Here is a 13742-nt window from a genome sequence, read left to right as displayed (position 1 = left end):
TCTTAAATCTCATTAGGAGAAGTGGTAATTATACATTCTTTAGGTTTTTATTTTTATTTTGTGTGATGTAAATTTGCTTTATTTTTTAGTCTCACGGTTATTATATGCAACAATTAGGTGGGCCGAAAAATAACATATACTGTCTGTGGTGGTTTTGTAGCATTCTTGGTTGTCATAAAAAAGGTTTTAGAATTGATAAGGATTTTAGATTTCAAGGATGAGGTTGAAAGTTCTATCTATAATTTAATGTTTGAATATTATGTTTTAATATTGATTTGTAAATATTTTTAACTTCATATAACTTAAAATTTTATTACTCATTTTGTTCATTGCTATTATATGCTATGATCATTTGTTTATAATTTTTGAATAATAATATTGTTTATAATTTTGTTTCAATTATATAGAAACTAACAATCAATGTTTTGGAAATATCTTAGTCTCAATTATATAAAAACTAACTATCAATGTTTTGGAAATATCTTAGTCCGTGCATAGCACGGGTATAAAAGGTGAGTTTTTGGCATAGTTTTGAATATTTATAAATTTTAGGTATCATTGCAATTACTTATATTATCTAATATAAGTGTAAATGATATGACTATCTAAATATTCTAACCGTTTTTCATTAAACGCTTGGCTAAGATATTGAGGCCATGCTGATTAGTTAATACTAATTAATTATGAGAATGAACTAATTAGTTAATACTAATTAATTATGAGAATGAATACTACAACACCATAGCTAATTAATTGTGAGAAAGAATACTAATTATGTGTACTAATATTTGTGTATGACGACCGTTTCATTGTTGAGGCCATGATATGTCAATAACTATATACTCCTACGTTTCATATTATTGTAAATGTAAATGAATTCACGTGATTAAGATTTCTTATTGTGATCAAATTAATTCCAAAATGATTAAATTAATATGCAATTGATTATCAAATTAACCTCCATGTCTTAATTTTATAATTTAACCTGTTTTAATTTTATGATCTCTCATGTCCTTTTTTTTGCCTATAAAAAGCATTGAGTTGTGAATGAATTACACACCAACAAAAGCACTTTTTATTCTCTTTCAAGCTATCAACATTTTATTGTACATTTTAGGACCATTGTGTTGTTCAATCTTTGGAGCCCCATCAAGTTCATCGGTGCCTAGCGGATTTGAGATGCAATATACGTTAGGAGGAAGTCGTTTCATCTTCGAGGATAATATGTCAATCTGAGAGCACTAATCGTGATGTAATTTGTCTTGCGGAAATAGGGTTTTTCTCGACTAGACTTAATAGTTCTGTTTATTTTATAATTTTTATTGTAATTTCCATTTCATTCATTTTTTTGTCTTTGATAGCAATAGTTAGAGTACCGCGTGTATATATGGTTTAAGAATTTTATCCCAATATTTCTTACTATAATTCTTGGAGAGGTAGGAACTGTAACATCCTTAACTCGAAATATGCATAATATTTATCTTCATATTTACACATTTTTTTATTTTTGTGTATTTATATTGTCACTAGCGCTATAATTATATTAAGTGGTGTCACAAAAATATATTTGATCACTTATGATGAATTAATAAATTCATGTATTTATAAGTATATATGTATATTTGCAATGAGATAATTAAACCTAGCAAAATCGAGTCGATCAAACTTTTAGTTGTTCAAACAAAATAAAATAGTCTGCTACCAGATTTTGGTTTACTAATAATACTTTGAAATTAGGATTTAGCACTTAATTGTTTTGAAATACAACTAATTTTATGTGAAGAATCTAATTATCTTATCTATAGGTGAGCATGCTGAGTAAAATAAATATATTACATATATTTTTACAAAAAGAAAATTTGCAGTATTGAGAATTGTAAAGTTGCATAAAAAACACAGTATAGATGTTTCATGTTTCAATAAGCCACGTTTAAGAAAGATAAATGCTCCAACATTTAAAAAGTCATAATGTAATAATGTCAATTCAACCCTTTAATATAATGTTATTATTCGAATTTTTTTATGGTCATAATTTTGACATTTTGAATATTATGAGTTATCGATTCATTATTTTGTTAAAAGTGTGATTTATATTTTTTTTGTAATTATATGAAGGATTGTTTTAAACATATTTTTCAAAACTGTCAACGCTTGATATATTCTCTTCATCGTTGTCCAAATAATTGTGTTTGTCTTGATTCCATTTTGAATATGTTTAATTTTATGTCTTTAGGTGTAAAATGAATTGAGGAGTATCTAATTATTAAATTGTTATTATATACTATATTTTTAAATCTTATATAGTTATATTGTTTCTCATTTTAGTTAACCAATTAATTTAAAATTATATGATGAAAAAATATCCGTCGTGCATCGCACGTGGGTTAACACTAGTTTTAACTAAATCAAGAGATCAAAATCGTGACAGAACAATTTTTATTTCATAGTAATGCTAAGAAATGGCCGGGCCGGAATATGTAGCAAAGATCTTTTCAGGGCTTCAAACCTGCCACACATTATCGGGCAGGGGATCGGCGTTGGCTCGTTAGTCAATACTCCACAGGCACAACTGAAAATTTCTAACACAGCATATTATCACCACGTTCGTGAATTAGCCAACATAGATTACTTGTCGTACCACATACTAGATTGCGACTGCTATGAGGACGTGGGGTTGCCATATGTAATGGGAAACGAGGCGAGGAGATAGAGATGAGAAGAAGGGAGGATAAGGGTTGGATGGGAGTAGTATAATGGGTTCATTGAAGAAAAAGTTTCATGTAGAGGATCTATCGTTTTAGTATATGCTCAAGAAAGGCTGATAGGATTCTTGCATAGCTTTTCTAACTCGGTTTCCAGAACTTTAAAAAGGTTTTGTTTCGTTCGCTTATAAATCCAAGCTTCAGCTTCCTGATCCCAGTCAAAACGAGATGGGCCACTGCAAAAGCAATTGAGACAACAATAATTGAACTAGAGAAGTGAAGAAAACTAAGTGCAACACACATGAAAAAGAAATTTAAAGTATTGAGCAAGCATCTCGACAGGAAATAGGCAAGCTAATAGTCTAATAATACTTCCACTTTTACCATGAAAAAATTCAACCAAAGAAAATTGCAAGCATGGATGGATGATGATCCTGCTCCCTCTTCCCACCAAAAGCATTGACCTTATAAATTTAAAAATAATACTATAGCTAATTATTTTACATAAGTTCCTCAAAAGTTGATGGAGTACATTTTTCTTCTCCTTCAGTTTTTAATTTTTCAATGCAGCTGTTTTCCCATGTTATTCTGCCTAGTGGCAGGCAATCATGACCAATTCAAGTTCAATTACCCATTAGACAAATAAATAAAATAAAGAACCAATATAAACCTTTTTTTATAAAAGTTGGTGTTCTTATAAGAAAATGGGTATTACATATGTTACTGCCCGAGTCCAAGGACCATTGGAAGCAAGAGTTAACACCACCCAAATCAAACTTGATGTTCACTGTGATTAACCAACTCAATAAACTTCGTTAATTCTTTAAATTATATGGTGTTTAGTTTTCAGCACATACATGACAGACGGTTAAAATCACACCCCAAAATGTGGCATTCTCAAGATCCAAAACAAAAATTATAAGCCAAAGCACATCAAGACAGCATTCTTAGTAAACCAGTAAGGTGTATCTCTGATTTAAGCAGACACATCAATACCTCACTGGAGACGACATCCATATCTGTCTATTTGGCGTTTGCTTGTTTATGACATAAGTCCCAGAATCCCCAAGCTTCAAAGTGAGAACCTCGTTCTGAAAAACAAAAAACAGTAGCATAGCATCATAAACCAACAGAAAAAACGTAACAAAAATATAAACATCTCCCCACAAATTCATCCGTCTCACCCCATAGTCAACGTCAAATCCATCAATGTCCACAGAGTCACCATATTCCTATAACAGCCAATGAAACCATCAAAACACATATTAAACTCGTATGGTGAAATCAACCAGTGACTGAACATACACTTGCAACTGCATTTCGTCAATGAGCAGAATAGTCATTTTCAAATAGTATCCGATCAATTATGTACTCCCTCCGTCCCAAAGAGTATGAACTATTTCCTTTTTTGTCCGTCCCTAAAGAGAATGAACTTTCTAATTTTAAAAACTTCAAACAATATACCACCCCTACACATCATTTTATTTACAACTTATACCATTACCATTAACACTTACACCATTAGAATAATGTGGACCCACTCTCCAATAACATTATTTCCACTACCATTTCTCTCTCTCTTACTTTTCCCTTTATTTATTAAAACTCATGATGTACCCAAAGTTCATACTCTTTGGGGACGGAGGGAGTATTAATCAACATTCGATTGAATCAATTTGAAAATACCAGTTTTAAGTTGTTTCCAGCACTAAGGTGACCCTAATCCTATCAGTTCCATTCTCATTTTACCAGTAAAATTCGCAGTAACATTCAATCCAAATTTTGGAAAATACTACCTCGAGCTTTTCAAGCAAATCATGGATGGTGGAATTAGCCAGCTTGTGATACTCTTCTTCCGTCAACAACGAGCTGCAGAAAAACACCAATGCAGAATCCAGAACCCTCAGTTAAAAATCAACATATACTCTCAGTTATTTCTCAACCAAATCGAGCTGTCATTTCCTAAATCCCTATAACTAAACAAATAAATTTACAATAACAAAGGTTTCACTTAAACTATAACATCAAAATAACAATTAAAGTAATTACTGATTCATTTCCAATCAATTAAAAGGAGAAACAGAAACAAGTTTAAAAAATTCACCGTAATCAAACTTTTTCCCCAATAAACAACTAATTAAGGATTTTCACACTCACCAATAGTTAACCGCGGTAGGTCCGTGAGATTCTTCTTCGGTGAGAGAGGAGAGACGGCGGCAAGAGATGCTAATGCACGAGAAATTTGGGCGAGAATAATCGGCAGAAGTTGAAGATTCAGCTGAGTAGTTAGAGAGTGAAAACAGCAATGAAGTTTCCGTTGCTGCGGTTGAATAAGACGACGATTGTAGAGGCCTCAGAGCTCTCGACACTGTTCTTCTCAGCGATCGAATCGCCATATTTTCTGGATTTCTCGGTAGCCGGAAAAAGGAATCGAAGCTGAAATTTGATGTTCTTATCTTGGGTTTGCTCCTTTTTCTGTTGGGCCTATCTATTTCATATGGGCCGAGTCAGGTCTAAGTTTCATTGAAATTTTAATTTTTTTTAGAATTATAAACAAAAGTAATGAAATATTGATCTCAACGCAATTAGTCATGGATATGAATTTTTTTATTTAAGTCATATTTTTTTGGTTGATATTTTTTCAATGTATGAAATCCTGTAAATTAAATCATAGTTTGCGAATTGCGGTTGTTCCACAAAACTTCTTTTTTTTTTTGAAACTGAAAGTGAGGTGGGAGCCAAATTTTCGGTCGTTGATAAAATGATAGTGTTATCTAACCATAAGTGAAACGACGTCATTTTCATCATTTTAATCACTTTTAGGACTTATTTTCTTAAATTGCATCATTGATTTTTGAATTTTAGGCTTTAGTTAGGGTTCGTAGCTTCGACTCATGACTAAGTTACAACTCACTGCAACGTTGAAGTCGGATTGAGAACTTCCAAATCGTGATTCAGACATCATGATTTAGACTTATTTCGAGACAATTTCAAACTATAATAAACCTGATCATAAGTTAGATAGTTTACGATTTAAATAATAATTTTCTTTATTTTATTAGAGTATCTCGTCAGAACGATTATTGTCAGAATAATATCGCACAAAATCGGGAGGATTATATGCAATTGATATGAGAATATATTGTGCCATATATAGCATAGTAATTATTGTAAATTAGGTTTACCATATATGTAGAGATACTCTAGCTTATATAAGGCCATTCGCAACGCTGTCTCATATCCGTCTCGTTTACCATATATGTAGAGATACTCTAGCCTATATAAGGCCATCCGCAACGCTGTCTCTTATCCGTCGCTATCTCTTATCCGTCTCTTAACCGTCTCATCTCTTAACTATTCATGGGCCCCACTGTACTTTTCACTCCATCTTTTAACTAAGAGACAGCACCTGCAACCCTCGGAATGCATAACAAGATGTTGTTACACATATTCAAATTTTTTATAAAAAAAGAAATTAATATTTTAATATTATAATTTTAAAATAAAATATTAAATATGTATGCACTCCACCATAGTACGGGATCCAAATCCGTATTATCAAAATTTTAATGAGTAGTGGTAGTAGTAAATTAAATTACCCTTTAGTCTTTAAAAACATATTAACGTTCAATAGCTTAGAAATCTTACCACAAGTCTATAATATATTTTGTTACGTAGAGAGATGAAAGTTTAAAACTTAAAAGAGAACATAATCACAGCTAATCAAGAGTCATAGACAATGACATTAATTGCGAATCTGATTTAATTATGGCTAAAAGTGAAAACTTCGGGGCATCTATAATGCGCCTAGAAAAATTCAGCTCCAACTCCAATTTTCAAATTTCATGTCAGCATTTATTATTTTAATTTCAACACTTGCAGCTAGCTCTATTTCCTAAGTCTTATATTAATTATAAATTATATTAATTGAAATAAAAATAAATATCCATAAAAACAAAATAATTTAAATACTAAAAAAATATAAAATTAAATACCGAAAAATACTAATAATAAAAACATCAATTGTTACATGGCCAAATTTATTTTTAAAATGGATATTTATAGATGGAATGAGGGTGTATAAAAAAATGACAATCAAGCATGGCCGCTGCGAGCTCCGTGAAGCAGCCATCGTTTCGTATTCAAGACGGTTTGCTAGGTTGCCCTCCTATTTTTCGCAGTACAATGCATCCGCTTCCTAGCTGCATTGTATTGCTCTAAAAGGTTTGATAATTAAAATTTCTCAATATAATATAAATGTGTAGAATAAATAAATACTCTATAATATGTGTATGCATGAATCATGCAATGATTAAAAAGTATTAACTATAGATCTAACACATGGAATAAATATCGAGTGGAACTTTTAAGTTTGTGGTGGATTGTGGAAGTTAATTATTCTTTCTTTCCTTTTAATATTTTGAGAAAATGAAACAAATTATTCTTGATGCTACCTTTCGATTTTGTTCTCATCCTGTAAAAAAATGATGTTTCTTGATTCTTGAGGAGTTGATTGGAGCCCTATAACAGATGCGGCTAATTAAGACCACATAATTTTGTACTAATATGCTTATTATGGCACGATAATTATTGGTTCAACCATCCCAATCAAAATTAATTCTAATAGTCTAATAGTAATAGGCATATGAATTGTTCATGTTTCCTACACTTTTGCTTATGAGTTTTGCTCCTTGTCCCTGGTGCTGTAAATTTTTACACATTTACTCTCTTCATTTTAATTTGTGTTCACTATCCGGGTACATACTTTATTTATTATTGGTCTAGCCTTATATTAAAATTTTCAGAGCATCTCCAGTGTACGGATGTCCCACTCAGACATCCACTAGGACTTTCCAAAAACACCTCCTGCCACGTCACTAGGACTTCCCATCCCACTGCCACGTTACTAGGACTTCCCCTGCACAATCCGCCCTTCCCATCGCCCTTCCCACTAGGACTTCCCGCAATAAAAAAAAATCATAAATTCACAAATAAAACAATTTACGTTTATGGAAATAAAATTTCAACACGAATACGAACGGGGAAAATTAACAACTTCATTAAAAAAAACATACAATCATACATGATTCGAAAAAAAAAATTACATAGTTTTAAAATTACGTAGTTTTAAAATTACATAGTTTTAAAACATACATACACGAATACGAACGGGAAAAATTACGAATGAAATGAAGTTCAACGAGCCGTATATATAGAGTTTTTTTTTTTAAAAAAAATTAATACCGGACGTCCGACCCACACCACAATGGCGGACGTCCGCCCGCCCGTCGCCCGGACGTCCGAGGACATCCGACGTCCTTACGGGACGTCCGTATCCGAGTTGCTTTGTTACAATGGCGGACGTCCCGGTCGCCCGTCGCGGATGTCCGACCGGACGTCCGCCATTGGAGATGCTCTCAATTTTATTTTACAAAATTATTTTTTAGATTTTTCATTTATATATATTTTAAATTGCATGGGAAATTTGAAAAATGGGAGACTTTTGTTAATCCAAAAATATCTCAGTGCGTCCACATTATTTAACCAAATTCACCTAAACGTAGCTATGAATGTTTATGCAATTTTCATTCCCCTGAAGCTTTTATCGTCCCAAAACGTCCTGGTTATGAGAATTTTCACATGATTGGAATTGAATTGAGTTATATATGCACGAAATTTAAACTGAATTTCCAAAGGTGATCTGTATAATTGAATTATAATATTTGGCCTTTTGGGTTTAATTCTACTCATATCGTTAACCTTATGCAACAAAAGAAGAAGAAGACCCACTTTACATCAATTGCATATTCATCCCAAACATACTAAATCCGTGGAGTAGCTAATTTTGGCTAAAAAAATACTAGATCAAGTTATAATAATTGTGTTGATATAGTATTAACCCTTATGTTAAAAATATGAGTACCAAATAAAATCCTTTTTTTTTTAATTTCAAAATAAAAGCGAGAATTTTATAAAACTACAAAATCTACCTATATAAAAACAAAAAAATAAAATATGAAATTAATTGCAAATATTGTGCCACACCTCAAAAATAGGTGAGGCTAAAATCAATCATAACAAAAATACGATCCATGGGAGGTTAGATTTGCTGTTTCATATTTTGCATTTATTCTATCAGTTTCTGTTCTCACTTTCTTTATTATCGTATCAAATTTCCCTTTGTTCTCAGAATACCCTAATTTGCAGCGAATTCCATTTACTCATAATATCCCGATACCTTCGCCCTATTGCTCACTATAAATCTCACCTGACCTTCTCGTTTCCCCCCCAAAATTACAGATATTTGCTGCAAATTATCTGCCTATTTGATTTTTTTTTACTTTATGTTTTTAGTTGCTGATTATCGCTTCAGGAGCTGTAATCTCAAGGCAATCTGGCTGAGAAGAGGTCAGATCGTAGCTTGTTTATTATTTTATTTTTAATTGTTTTGGGAGTTTTTTTTGTCGTTATCGAGGGGTTAATGGATGATGTTTTGAGCTATCCTGTTATCTGTGGTTGAATTTGTAAGCTGTGGATGAAGAATTAGATCCCTTGATCCGAGAAATGAGTTGTGCAGAAGTTGGGATTCTGTTGTGGATGTTTTTTGATTGGTTGTCGTTCGTTGAAAATTATGAGTAAATTGATGAGATTTTGTCTGCTTATGTAGTTGATTGGAAATTATTTATCGCTGATAATATTTTAATTGTGTAATTCTCCAATTTCATGGTGAAGCATAAGTTGTAACTCAGCTGTATTTGCCATCTGTTAAAGTTTCTATTGATTCCTGTTATTCTTTCGCATTTCATGATAATTTTCTTTTTTCTCAAAACTAAAGTTTCTATTTGGTATTAAGTGAAACACGGATCCAACTCTGATGTTGCAAAACCCCTTATTTCTAAGTTCTTCTAGTTTTTGTTTTTTCTTTCTGTGGAAGTATGTTTTATTATCTTCATAAAGGAAACGGGACTTACGGTGAACTTTTACTTGGCTAAATAAGGAGTAGTATTTGAATGGAATTTGACTTTGGAACTCTTAAATCTTATACTCCACATGAAGAAGTTTATAAATGGACTTCATACTACAGTATTTATTGAAAAGGTGTTATTATGCATGCGCTAACATGGGTTCTTCTCTACCAGGCCTCTGTCTCTTATATGCATAATCAGAACTGGGCACTTGCTGTTGCCAAAGTTTCTATTTCATTCTGGCAGATTCAACAACTTCTAAGGTTTCTCACACCCTTGAGCAGGTGTGGGGTGATAACGAGAGTGTGATTTTCGTATGTGTTTTGAGGAGATCTAGATCATCCCATGTTTGGAGATTGTGCCGCATCTCTGAGGGTTTATCAGTTGATTATGGCTAAGGTTGGCTTTATCAAGTCAAAGTGTATTTGCTGCAGCGTGTGATTTTTTCTCGGTAGTTGTTCTTGAGTGTTTTTAGGAGAATAGGAGTACTTAATTTCAAGTTATATTCAGTTTTGCAATAAGAGAAATCAGATGTGAATGAATTGCCAATATTCGAAGGATGGTCAGATTTTCATGCTTCCAAGCTCAGTCTCCCAAACATAAGGTTGGTGCATTGTCCATATAGTATCTTGTCATTATTGTGTTACTTTATTTATCTTTTCATACATGCTACTTTTTTCTATTTTTTTTCTCTTCTTTTCCATGAACAGAAAACAGTTCCACAATCTAGTGAAGCAATGCACAAAACTCTGGAAGATTCACCCCCAAAGCTGGCTTTACGGAATTCTTCTGATCTAAATACAGGAAATAAGCCTTGCCTGAAAGAGGAGAAACACACAGTCGATTATTTTGCTGATCATGTGACTGACTACTCTCCAACCGAACATGACTGTGGATCTGAGGAAATGAATGGCAAAGACAGTACTGAAAGTGATACTAAGATTCATAAGAACACACAAATTAGAAAGTGCCAATCTGTGGGAAACGGATTAAATTGGGAAGAGCAAACCTCAGCTGCTGATGGCTCGGAGGAAGAAACAGAGCAGAAAATTTCATTTGATGGATCTGGAGATCATAGTAGGACAGAGTTGCCAGAAAGCAGTGATAATAATGGACCCAGCCTCTCAGATCAATATCCAGATCCATTGCTATCTGATTCTGTTCAAGTTGGTTCTGATGCTAAACATATGTCTATATATTCAACTGGAGATGGAGAACAACTTCTAGAAGAAGGTGACGGGAAATATGATATTGATGTATCAGGTGAGCATGGTTCTGATGATGTTACACCGCATATTGGACATGGTATAGTAAAATCACGTTCTTTACCTAGGTTGGGTTCTCCCAAGCAATACTCTCCATCCTTTATAGCGCGCCCTAGATCTGCTGAGGATTTGAGTACTCTAGATTATAGGAAGAAAGGTATGGATGGAGTTGGAAGGCAAGTTCCATATCAAGAAAGACATGATGCGGTGCATAATGATGACGAAAATATAGGTGAAAATCCTGCCGATGAAACTGATGGGAATTATAATTATGAAGGTTCAGCAAAAGACTGGATAATACCTAACATGCAGAAAGATGCAAAAGGAGACACTTCTTTTGATAATTGGGACCAATTACCCGCTAAGGACTTCCAGATAAAGCGAATTGAGAATTGGGTCATCAACGTTCAGCACTGTGGCCCACCAGAAAAATCTAATGAGTCTGATCCAAGCTATGATCAAGAGACACCCAAAGCAAATCCCTTATTGGAGGATCCCACCACTTCAAAGGTGGAAGTCAAGGTCAACCCTGGAATGGAAGCAGCAAAAAGATACATCTCTTCTATGAACGTGTCATCTACATCAGCTCAGCTGAGTAACCTTGGGTTACAAGTGATCCCCTTTCTCAGTGCTTTTGGGAGCCTCAAAACCCTTAATCTGTCTGGAAATGCTATAGGTTTGTTCTCTGTCATTTATTCTTCAACTCCTTTCATGCATCATTTCTTGTGCCCCTTACTCATTATACTATGGTTTGCTAAATGATTTCTTGAATTGGCTGGTCTTATAATCTCAGTAAGGATAGCTGCTGGTACTCTTCCTCGAGGACTCCATGTTCTGAATCTCTCAAAAAACAGTATCTCCACCATTGAAGGATTGCGGGATCTTACACGACTTCGTGTGCTTGATCTGAGCTATAATCGCATTTTAAGAATCGGGCATGGTATACCTCCTATCCTGTTTATAAAGTATCATGAATAGTGCTAGGATCTGATGTTATATGTAGCATTAATATATAAGGAGAAAGCTTATGTCAGAGTTCTTTCAGCTCTAATTAAATCTTGTCAAGATTGAAGTGAAAAAAATCTTGAACTGGTTGGAATATTTCGTTGAACCTGGAGATATAAGGGAAGTCATCGAAGCAACTTTTGTTCCTAGGGTTAAGGCTGGCTAGACTCATCTAACTAACTTTTCGGGAACATAAAAGTATATATTCTCTTTACGCTAAATGACCTTTGCTCTCATTCTACCTTATATCCACAATATGTTCCGTACTTAACATATGTTCCATACTTAGCATTAGTTGAACCATGGCTTCAAATAATGTTATGAAATTGGAACAACTATTTTGCCTTTACATATCATTTAGTTTCCATTTACATTGTCACATTTAGGGCATTGCTTTTCAATACAACAGAAAACGCCCTTTTTAGTTGGGCGCTTTGCCTTCATTTTGCTTCATAATACAGTTTTTTCTTAAACGAACTTCATTTTGTTTGAAGGTCTCGGAGCTTGTTCCTCAATCAAGGAGTTGTACTTAGCTGGCAACAAGATCAGTGAGATCGAAGGTCTTCACCGCCTCCTCAAACTGAACGTTCTCGATCTGCGTTTCAACAAATTCTCCACAACCAAATGTCTTGGTCAGCTGGCGGCTAATTACAACTCCCTGCACGCCCTCAGCCTCGAAGGGAACCCAGCCCAGAAAAACGTAGGCGACGAACAGCTAAAAAAGTACGTGCTGAGTCTTCTTCCCAACCTCACATACTACAACAGACAATCCATCAAAGTCGGGACGACAAAGGACGCAGCAGACCGGTCAGCCCGATTGAGCTCCCACCAAATCGACCGTGGCCACCGGCTGGAATCCAAGACTGCGAGGAAGGGCATGGCTTCTCAGAAGGGAGCATCTACTTCGAGCCATAGCCGGAAAGTTCAAGCTGGGGTCTCACCGAAGGCAACAAGGAGCCGCCACATGCGCCTGCCTCCGAGTGGGATGAAGACTGCGGCCATGGGCCATCAGCTCGACTTTAGCAGCAAGGTGCCGAGCTTGAGGACGGATTTCTCCTTTCCCCGGAGCCGGAGCGAGGGAAATCTTGGAGTGCTTTAAAACTTAAAAATATCGTTTGAATAAAGGCATCATTGGGCGATGCAGTGTGTGTGACTATGTGATCCTTCTCAGTTATTTGTTGTGCGACTTTGATTTTTGACTGTTTAAAACTATCCGTTTGACTGTTTGTTTGAACACAGATCAACGCTACTCATTTTTTTTGACGATTGAACACAGTTTTGTTAACTCTCTCTCGCTCTATTTATTAATTTTTTTTTTCCTCTCTAAAATCGCTATCTAGTTATTCTTTTGATTGGGGTAGGTATGCACACGGTTCGAAAACCGCCGGCTTCGGTTCAGAACCGGTGGTTCATGGTTCAAGATTTTCTTGAACCTGAACTGGCCCGCCAAGGTCTCCGGTGGTTTCGGTTCCGGTTCGAAAACCGGCGGCTCCGGCGGCGGTTCAAAACTGCCAGTTTTTGGCTGAAACCGTCGGTTCGGCGGTTCGAATTTTTTTTGGGCATATTTTAAATTTATTTATCTATGAAATGTGCGTAAATAAAATTCAAAAAATCACGATGAAAATTGCAATTTTATTGAGATTACAAGTAGGGCTGTGCATTCGGGTTTCGGTTCGGTTTTTTGCCAAAACCGAACCAAAACCGAAAAATCGAATTTAGTTCAAAATCCAAACCGAATCGAACCCGAAAAACCGAAAAAACCGAAAACCGAACTTAAAAAACCGAAAAACTCGAACAAAACCGAA

At 34.6% G+C, this 13742-nt stretch overlaps 2 protein-coding genes across 2 annotated transcripts; one reads left to right on the top strand and one right to left on the bottom strand.

The window, feature by feature from the left end:
* Window positions 1-2325: 2325 nt before the first annotated feature.
* Window positions 2326-5167, bottom strand: LOC121785696 (frataxin, mitochondrial-like). Its single transcript, XM_042184099.1, has 5 exons — window positions 4860-5167; window positions 4499-4571; window positions 3887-3934; window positions 3699-3793; window positions 2326-2938 (listed from the first exon to the last, which is right to left on the bottom strand). The coding sequence occupies exons 1-5, from the start codon at window positions 5096-5098 to the stop codon at window positions 2809-2811; spliced, it is 585 nt and encodes a 194-aa protein (XP_042040033.1). The 5' UTR covers window positions 5099-5167; the 3' UTR covers window positions 2326-2808.
* A 3591-nt stretch (window positions 5168-8758) lies between these two features.
* Window positions 8759-13222, top strand: LOC121787311. The gene is made up of 6 exons (XM_042186003.1): window positions 8759-8801; window positions 9057-9110; window positions 9842-10271; window positions 10378-11608; window positions 11726-11872; window positions 12432-13222. Exons 3-6 carry the CDS (start codon window positions 10227-10229, stop codon window positions 13034-13036), a joined length of 2028 nt encoding a protein of 675 aa, XP_042041937.1. The 5' UTR covers window positions 8759-8801; window positions 9057-9110; window positions 9842-10226; the 3' UTR covers window positions 13037-13222.
* Window positions 13223-13742: the final 520 nt, after the last annotated feature.

Source organism: Salvia splendens, chromosome 22 (genome assembly GCF_004379255.2).
Source record: "Salvia splendens isolate huo1 chromosome 22, SspV2, whole genome shotgun sequence".
Classification (NCBI taxonomy): Eukaryota; Viridiplantae; Streptophyta; class Magnoliopsida; order Lamiales; family Lamiaceae; genus Salvia; species Salvia splendens.
This window is presented reverse-complemented; position numbering and strand designations above follow the sequence as displayed.

What these genes read in the sequence shown, in the direction of transcription:
- LOC121785696 (XM_042184099.1), bottom strand. Translation starts at nt 5,098, where the DNA reads ATGGCGATTCGATCGCTGAGAAGAACAGTGTCGAGAGCTCTGAGGCCT. An exon ending in CCTACCGCGGTTAACTATTG is followed by an intron (nt 4,572 to 4,859) that starts GTGAGTGTGAAA and finishes GTTTTTCTGCAG; the next exon opens with CTCGTTGTTGACGGAAGAAG. An exon ending in TGGATGTCGTCTCCAGTGAG is followed by an intron (nt 2,939 to 3,698) that starts GTATTGATGTGT and finishes TTGCTTTTGCAG; the next exon opens with TGGCCCATCTCGTTTTGACT.
- LOC121787311 (XM_042186003.1), top strand. Translation starts at nt 10,227, where the DNA reads ATGGTCAGATTTTCATGCTTCCAAGCTCAGTCTCCCAAACATAAG. An exon ending in CTCAGTCTCCCAAACATAAG is followed by an intron (nt 10,272 to 10,377) that starts GTTGGTGCATTG and finishes TTCCATGAACAG; the next exon opens with AAAACAGTTCCACAATCTAG. An exon ending in TCTGTCTGGAAATGCTATAG is followed by an intron (nt 11,609 to 11,725) that starts GTTTGTTCTCTG and finishes TTATAATCTCAG; the next exon opens with TAAGGATAGCTGCTGGTACT.